The sequence below is a fragment of the Pholcus phalangioides genome, unplaced genomic scaffold, assembly GCF_987345545.1.
Source record: "Pholcus phalangioides strain wild (caught in Gottingen) unplaced genomic scaffold, Ppha-v1.0 ptg000014l_1, whole genome shotgun sequence".
In the NCBI taxonomy this organism is placed as follows: domain Eukaryota; kingdom Metazoa; phylum Arthropoda; class Arachnida; order Araneae; family Pholcidae; genus Pholcus; species Pholcus phalangioides.
In genome coordinates this window covers 8,886,211-8,895,256 of record NW_028301607.1, presented here as the reverse complement: position 1 = coordinate 8,895,256, position 9,046 = coordinate 8,886,211, and the positions used below count along the sequence as shown (strand labels likewise).

General features: G+C 38.8%; 1 protein-coding gene across 1 annotated transcript; it reads left to right on the top strand.

Moving 5' to 3' along the window:
• Positions 1-319: 319 nt before the first annotated feature.
• On the top strand, positions 320-7,020 carry LOC149078096 (large ribosomal subunit protein eL22-like). The gene is made up of 4 exons (XM_089241692.1): positions 320-402; positions 1,417-1,545; positions 5,616-5,737; positions 6,830-7,020. The coding sequence occupies exons 1-4, from the start codon at positions 394-396 to the stop codon at positions 6,975-6,977; spliced, it is 408 nt and encodes a 135-aa protein (XP_089097818.1). The 5' UTR covers positions 320-393; the 3' UTR covers positions 6,978-7,020.
• Positions 7,021-9,046: the final 2,026 nt, after the last annotated feature.

Sequence of the window (9,046 nt, the reverse complement as noted above, 5' to 3'; positions counted from 1 at the left end):
TTACTTTGAAACAAAGACTTAATTTTTACTGCCATCTATTGTTGGTAAAGAAAAACAAATACACAGTATTTTTTTAAACACAATGGGAGGGCAGATGGCAGGTCACAGGTTTTTTTTTTTAACCAAACTCTCACTGGCATAATTTCAGAAAAGAAATTTTATAAGTTATGCAAACCATCTTCATCCTAAATTTTTAATCTTTCAACCAAAACTCTTATATTATTAAGAATATAAATTTAAAAAAAAAAATTCCTTGAGAAAAAAAACGGGTGTGTTTTACACCGGTCATATGGTCATCGAATTATATAGAATTCAAGTGGCGGAAGGTCTCAGACAACCGTTTGTATCCATTTTCTTCGTTAATCCAGTGGAGATTCCGACAGCGTGGTCACGATGGCTGTAGTAAGTTGCAATTTATCATTTATTAATTTTTGATTTCTCATTCACATTTATCATTTACTTACAACGGGGGTTACATTTTCTTTCAATTTATACGTTAGTTTAACAGAACAAATTGGTAGTATTGCATTGATGCGCTTTCAAACTCAGGTCGCCATCTTTGATTGCGATGGGCCTAATTTATCCTCGAATTTAACATTTTGAAATAAATGAAAAAATTTTTCGTCACCATTTGAATTTATAAATTAATGGTGATTATCGTAATCAGGTGAAGTGTTTAGTTTCCGTGATTTTGAAATCTTCGGGGTCGGAGTTCGGATTTGTTGACACGTGGACGAAATTATTGCCATGTGGCCGGATTCGATATCAATACAGTGAAACCTCGGTATAACGATACTCTGTGGGCTACAGAAAAATATCGTTATAGAGGGATTAGCCTTATACTGAGAGAGACCAGCTTAACATTATAGTCATTTCCGCAGGAGACTTCTGAGAAAAATAATTATCGTTATATTAAGTATCGTAACGAGGTATCAATGTAATTGAAGTGTAGGTGGCACCGGGGGGTCAGTTGCAATTTTTCTGACGAGCATTCGTTGACTGTGTATGTAAAATGTCTGGACAGACCCCTGACGTGGCATTTGAATTCAAGGTTTTTCAGTCATCGAAGCTTTTTTCTGTATGTTGCCAGCAGCCAATTCGGTTGACTGTAACACAATACCCATGTATGTAAACTTAATACCCTGATTCTTAGGTGACCCAGATAATTTTAAGAAAGGGAGAAAAATATATTACTAGAGATGTAAAAGCTAGGCTTTCTAACTCTGTCATAGACATTGTGCAACCATTAAACATTGATCAACAGATTGGCCGGTGCTGTCCAGTATTTCATTCTAATTGGGTTCAAGGCAGTCATTGGTGTTTCAAGTGATCGTAAAATAAATATATACATTTTTTTATCCGCCAAGTATTGTTAAGTAGTTTAGATTTTCAAATAAATTTTCCCTTGTCCTCCAGACAAAAGGAGGGAAAAAGCCAGTGAAGCCATCAGCGAAAGGCAAGGGCAAGAAGAAGAAGACTCAACTCAAATTCAATATTGATAGTAGTCATCCCGTTGAAGATGGTATCATGAATGCTGCTGACTTCGTAAGTATCTGCCAGTGTTTCGTAATTCTAATTCGTGCTAAAATTTTACAAATGCTGTGGAAAAATTGTGGTCTGGGGTCCACTAAAGAATCTTGTCTGGGAATCAAGTATGTCACCTTGAACTGAAATTTCTTTTATTCATAAGAAAAGGGGGACAAAATGAAACACTTTCTTAGGGACCGTTCAAGTATTACATCAATAAATTTTTGACCCCTCCTACATGTTATTATCAATTTCTGTTAATTTCAAGGTGAAAAAGCAGTATCGGCACGCCTTTGGCACCAAGCAGTGACGAGGCTAATGTAACCCCGAGAAAGGGAAATAAAAAAGAACAGCTGTCGTATGGTCGACTTGGCGATTTTTGGCACCGAACATGTCTGACGGCGAGAAAAAAAAATCTTCGTGCAAAACAATAGAAATCACCAAGCATAAATATAGAAAAAAATATCAGTTAAAAAAATATATCTGGACCCTTTTTTTAATAATAAACAGATCCGGGCATGAAATATTCTGTAGGTGCATTTTAAATAATAAACCAATAAGACAGAAGGCATGGCAGTGGATGAATAAGTAATAAATAGAACGAATTAATATAACGGTATGATACAACCTGACCAGATAATAAACCAAATGACTTGAGCTACAGAAGGGAGGAATAATAATTCAAGAGAGAGACGCGCTGGAAATGGAACGGCTGCTTTGACTTTTTGAAAAAACGCGGTGAACAAGAGAAAAATCATGTTCTGCAAAGTCAGCGCCATCTAGTATCACCCAGCGAAAACTGAAAAGATGTTAAAAAATACGGCAACATAGAGCCCCATTATGACCAGTAAAATTAATTCCACTGGGTTACTAGGTCTCGGCCCAACAGACGCTATGTAACAAGAATTTTTAAAAAATCAGTGCTGAAACGTGACTGTGAGCAGAATATCCTGCCACGGAGTGAAATGACACGTAGTTCAACAATGTATTAAAGCAGCGGTTCTCACCCTTTTTTGACTCGCTGAGCCCTTTCAAATAAAATTCTATGGCGGAGCCCCGTAGGATAATTTTTCAATAATTAATCAAAGTTACTGATTTATTTTGTTACTAGTTAAAAATATTTATAATTTTATTTTTGTTTTTTATTTTCCTTGAACGGCCGCGGAGCACCGGTTGAGAACCGCTGTATTAGAGCATAGTCTCCCAAACTTTGTTCCATTGCCCCCCCCCCCTAACTCAAGTAAACCCATAGGATCCTGTGTAAAATCAGTAGGTTCTATCACCCCTTGGACCATTCCATCGCCCACTTTAAGAAATACTGCATTAGAGCATAAAACTTTTTGTCCAATCGCTAACATAGGTGCATGCAAATATGCAAATCAGTGGCTATACCTGTAGGCTGCAAACAGATCCTGCCATTAAAGGGGGGGGGCCTGCCCCGGACTGAAATTGTCAACTCTGTTTTCACCACAACCAGTAACATGGCAATATTATTTCACTAAGCAGGATTAAAGCCCTGGCAGACCGAGAAGGCAGTATAATCCAGTTGAAGCAAAAGGTAAACGTTTCCGAGGTGCCACAGTTGGTGACTTTCTGAAGGGGTCTAAACTGCATCCCATTTAATTTCAATGCTATTTGAAAGCCAAGAACTCAATTGCTTTTCAAGAAATTCATTACCCTCCACCCCACCTTGTAAGCCATATGTAGTAAACCCTGCCTGCGGACCAAATGTGGCCCTGAAGGTTATATGTGGCCTGACTCCCCTCAAACCAAATTTTGTAAAAATGAACTCTGAGCAGCACATTTACAGGTTGCTTAAATGACCTGTGGCACAATTCCAGAGCATTTAGGAGGCCCACAGCACATTTTCAGATCACTGAAGTAGGTCTGTGGCACATTCATAGATCACTTAAGAAACCCGTGACGCAGTTCCAGAACTTTTAAGGGATCCGTTGTGCATTTAGAGATCCCTTGAGTGACGTGGCACATTTTTAGAGCACTAAAGCAGTGCACCCAGTGTGGTTCTACATCACGCAAGTTAACTGCTGCATAATTATGGATCACGTGAGTGATTCGTGGCATAGTTCTGGTACAATTACATGGCCCGGACACATTGCCAAAGCACTTGAAGGATCTGCGAAACAATATCACTAAAGTGGCTCTGTAGGGGACTTATTAAGGGGAATGTTAGTTCAGGTGCCCACAAACTAGCAAAAGGTTTTTGCCACATTGCGTAAGATGCCATTAAGAATATTTTGTATTTTTATAAAGGGTGGTTGATGGCATACGTATCATCGAAACCCTTTTATCAAAAGTCAGCAAATAGGCAACCCCATCTATGCTGGCACAATACTTGAATGACCTCTTAGCAAAAAAAAAAAAAAAGATTTTGCAAAAAAACATTACAGCGCCTTGGCCTATCGAGACTGTGTGGTATAAATTTCAACCAGGTGAATATGTGCGTGAATAACAAGAAATGCCTATTAGAAGCATTTGTTCAAAGTGTGTTATAGCATGTTTAACAGTGGCTAGGAGCTTTCTTTCAATCCGGGCACAACTCAGGTCTGTCACCATTTATGGGCGATTTACTACCTAGTGGTGTAACTGTGTGTGTAACCTAACAGTCTGGGTGCATATGTATTGTTGTTTGATTTTTTTCAGTGCTGCCGTCTATATTTCAGAAAGGGAGTGATGTGTTACGATTGAATTACATTTGTGCTCTTTGTCTGTCTTTTGCTCTCTGTGGTGAGACTTTTTCAAGGGGAGATCGGCATTTGCGCCTTGAAGTTGGGAACCACAGAAAACCAACTTCAGCTGATCACCACAGTGGCAACGGTGGTGGTGCGAGTCCGTCACTATGACCACCCTAGCGGCAGTGGCTAGGAGCTGCTGTGGTGGTCATAGTGACAGACTCGCGTCGCGAGGTCCCGGGTTCGAACCACCACCGTTGCCGCTGTGGTGATCAGCTGAAGTTGGTTTTCTGTGGTTCCCAACTTCAAGGCGCGAATGCCGATCTCCCCCTTTAAAAAGTCTCGCAACAAACCTACAAACAGTACAAATGTAATTCAATCATAACACATCAGGGTTTGAGCTACAGTCGCATTTTTGGAAAATGCAAAAGAAAATCTTAGAATGTGAAAGAAGTAGTAGCTGCTTTTGCAAAAATGCATACAAGAGGTACGAAACGAGTAGACAAATCATTATATTAGCATTGTAACATTTTGCGAAAGAAATTTTTTATCCAGCTTAAACCCTGTAACACTTCATTTCTGAAATAAAGATGGCAGCACTGAAAAATCAAAACACAACACTAGATATGCACTCAAACTGATAGGTTCACAAGCTTATACTTTGGCACAACTCACTTGGTAGTAAATCACTCAGAGATGGTGATAGCCCTTAGTTGTACTCGGTTTGAAAGAAAGAAATGAAAGTAGATAGAGAGGGTTTCTTGGGGAACTGCAGCAACATTGCATTCAAGGAAAAATCCCTAAAAGTCCTTAAATTGTGCTTTGTTTAAATGAAAAATCTAAAAATTCCTTCTGTCCTATCAATTCCAGGCTGGCCACATTTTCTCAGGAAAAATATTGGAAATGTGGATATCAAGTACGGAAAATCGGTAATTGTCGCCAAATATGATGCCAAGAGGAGGAAAAGTTGCCAATTATTGCTTTTAAAAAATTGGGACAGCAAAAGATAGGTCCTGCGGAAATAGAATTAAAATATAGTCACCTGTGCAATCCCAAAAAAAGTACATGGGCTTTCCCCTTTTATTTGTGTGATGTGTTTTGTTTGATGCGAAATATGCCATCGCATGATAAACTACATATTTCTCGAGTAAATTGGCACCTATGGTTATAGAGTTGAACCCAGTCAAATTTTATTTGCAGTATTTTTTCTTTGCTTACTGATAAGCTTGTAAATTGTTTCACATGTGGAATAAGTGGATAGTTCCGATTCCTGTGGCAGCATTCTGTAGATGAAAAAAAATTTAATAACTAGGTGTAGAGTAAAGTGTAGCCTAATAAAATTGTATCTAGCTTTTCTCCTGTATTCGCAACTTCATGTTTTTGTTTTTATTATTAAAGGAGAAATTTCTACATGACAAGATCAAGGTGAGCGGCAAGACAAATAACTTGGGTAATTCGGTCGTTATAGAGAGGAATAAGTCAAAGATAACCATCACAGCTGATATTGCTTTCTCTAAGAGGTGAGTTTAATTTCGTTTAAAGAAAATTTAATTCTATGTTTTTGTGATGAAATAAATTATTGTTGCCCGAGCGAAAGCAAAAAAATTTCAGCAAAATAGGGAAATCGAGAATGTAAATTGCAACATCACGCGATGGATGTGAACACCTCAGAAATTGTCGAGAGGAAACTGGGATTTTGTAAGTCTGTGTGTAAGAGCGTATTGCTGCAATCTTATATCGTACGACATGCAAAATGTTTCCAAAACTTATATCGTGGAAAGTATCAGGAAAGCTTGTTTGCGATAATTTTATAAGATGACTTCAGAGAGCAATGGAGGATAAAACGTGAATGATTTCTACGTGGGTGTTTTATTTGAAAACTGAGTTTTTACTGTACCTATATTTCTGGATTTTCTGGCGGTTTTATCCTCAGCTTTTATAGAACACACCTGAGGTTAAAGGAAGCATATTTTCTGGATTTTATGCTGAAGTAAACTCGGAAAGAAAAGTCTAGTCTCCACCACCTTAGGTTAATTTATGTCAGTTTGCCTACAAACATAAAGGGGGTCACCAAGTCCCTGAAAAATTGAGATAATTTTTGAAAATTTTTTTTTGGGTATGGGAAAAACTTGCCTCCAAAAACTTTTATTGTTGTTGTCAAACTGAATTTCTTGCAATTGAAAATTCTGTAAGAATATTTACTGTGAAACACTGGTATAACAATAAAACCCTCTTCTTTTTTTTCTCTTTAAAATCTTGCTTGCAAATGTTCATTGTCTGTTAAACTTATGCCTCAATATAACGATTATCCATCTACATTAATATTTTTCTTGATCTGCGGAGTATTGTTATGTTGAGATTTCACTGTATTGAAATGTACTATTAAGTGTGGGGAGTCAGCCTAATAGCATGACAATACTCTAAATTATGAATCACTTACATGGTTTTATGCAGGGCTTGACAAATTGAGAAAAGATCGAGGCATTGCTAAATTTCTTGATAACCCCTTTTCTCGTTTGTTAGTCCAAAATAAATTATAGGAGACCTAGCACCTGAGATTTGTCAGCCCGGGCGTATTTTTATTATTCTGATTTAAATCATTCTTTTTGCAGGTACCTTAAATACCTAACGAAGAAGTATTTGAAGAAGCACAATCTAAGGGATTGGTTGCGTGTGGTAGCATCTGGGAAAGACAGTTACGAGCTGAGGTACTTCCAGATTAACAATGAGGAAGACGAAGATGAAGAAGATAACGATTAAGAACTTGTGCATACCATTCTATAATTAAAATGTTTTTTCCATATGATTGTTTTCAAGTCATCTTGGTTAACAATAAGTGCTATCATGTATTGTGGACAGGTGCAGATCCAGGACGATGTGGCAGGAGGGGCGACTTGTGTAAGTTTGGCTGATCCTTTTTATTTTATGGGAATGACAAATTTTCTCATATTATTCAGCTCTTGGAGGCAGTCGTTCCCATCACCCCCTCCTAGATCCGCGCCTGAGCGATGGCAGAGTTCTTCAGTTGCGAATTGTGTCAAGGCAGGCATCTTCAGATATTAATGATCCCGGGGCAGAAATCTTCAGCTTCAAGTGGAGCAAAGGAAGATATTGTCAGTTGCAAATTTATACTGTATTGCTTATTGTGGTGCATAGCAAATGGTGGTGCATTACTGATTGTAATGCATGAGTAGGGACATGCATCTTCGCCTTCAAATAGAAGCAGGTATTTTCAGCTGTGGAGTCAGATAACTTGAACTGTGAATGGTGCGAATAAAGGGTGATGCGTCAGAGAGGAGAGCTACTTATTGTGTAGATGCATCCGATTATTTGATGCTTTACGGGACAGAAAAATTTTACCCATATTATTCAGCTCTTGAGAGGAGCGATCGCTAACCCTCCCCATTCTGTCACATCTTGCATCGTGCAAGAACCGGAGAGATTGTACGATGCATGAATTTCCTTTTCCCCTTCCCCCTCTCAAAAAGTGCTGCCTATGCTATTGTTGGCAATCATTTTCGGGCACGTGGCAAATATGTATTCGTGTGCATGAAGTCCATATGCGCATAGTTCTTTGAAACTTGGGAGAAGGCAGTAAAACCACGAATCCACCTTTGCTTAAAGATCAAGGGAGTAGGTCAGTGAGTGACCAAGTGCAATTAAGCGGCAAAAATAGTGAGAGGGTTTGTGAGCATGTAACTAAAAGATCATGTAGAAAACAAATTACAGAATGAGGCCTACAGCAGTGATTCTCAACCTCTCAAGTCCACATCTGGCTTTTTTTTTGCGAGTGGAAGGCCTGTTCATACAGTCCACTAATAGGGAAAATGAAACTACCAATCGCTCATGGCCCAGCAATTGAGAAATACCCACATGGTGTTTCTTCATGGGAGTGACCAAAGGATAAAACAGAACGTGTCAAGGCAGGCACAATACATTCCAAGGCATGTCATGGGCCACCGTTGGCAATGATCGTCAGATGTTGAAGGCTGGTCGAAGAGAACGACTAGGACTCTTCCAGCCTCCACCCTAAATCAAGGGGTTGCCTTTCTCAAACGGAGCACCAGCAGAGTCACAACATAGAGTATTCTGGAAACAAATATTCGCCGAGGATTAATTGGGGCCAGTGATACAAAACAACAGGCTAAATGCTCATATCAAATATGGATGTCCCATATCAGCAACTTTAACCATACATATCTAAAAACTATACAGGTTATTCTGTAAGTGCTGGCACGGCCTTTATCTCAACTGTGTTGTAGAGGTATGATTCCGATTTGAAAAATTTTCAACGGGCATTCAAAAATTACCCTGTACCCAGTTGTGAGAGTGGAAATGCAGTGTGTCACAAACTACGAAATCTAATTTTTGTGTGGTCTCCCTGTGTTAAAACTTCCAATTTGAAAGTTGTTGCCCTGTCTCTCCTGATGCTAACCAAAAGCATTCCATGTTTCTGAGTACAATATTCAGAGATATTGGAAAAGCGGGGGAAATTGGGGAAAGAACAGCATTAAATGTGGAAATTGCACTTATAAAATTTTTTAGCAGCGACAGGGCAACAACTTTCTGAAGTTTTGGCACATTGGGGACAGTCTAAAATTTTAGATTTTATTTTGTGACTCGCCATGTTTCCGTCCTCAAAACTGGTACAGGAAAATACTTAAACGCCTGTTGGCATTTTTTTTTAAGTGGAATCATACCCCTACGATGGTTGATAAAGGCCGTGCTAGCACTTACGGGACACCCTTGCACATGATAGAATATTATACAATTCCCATAACGAGGGCCGTCTTAAGGGCATCATGGGCCCCACTTGTTAAACGATCGAA

Bases quoted from the DNA above. Each gene is read 5' to 3' on its own strand.
- LOC149078096 (XM_089241692.1), top strand. The intron at 1,546-5,615 runs GTAAGTATCTGC...TTATTATTAAAG, and splicing joins TCATGAATGCTGCTGACTTC to GAGAAATTTCTACATGACAA. The intron at 5,738-6,829 runs GTGAGTTTAATT...TTCTTTTTGCAG, and splicing joins GATATTGCTTTCTCTAAGAG to GTACCTTAAATACCTAACGA.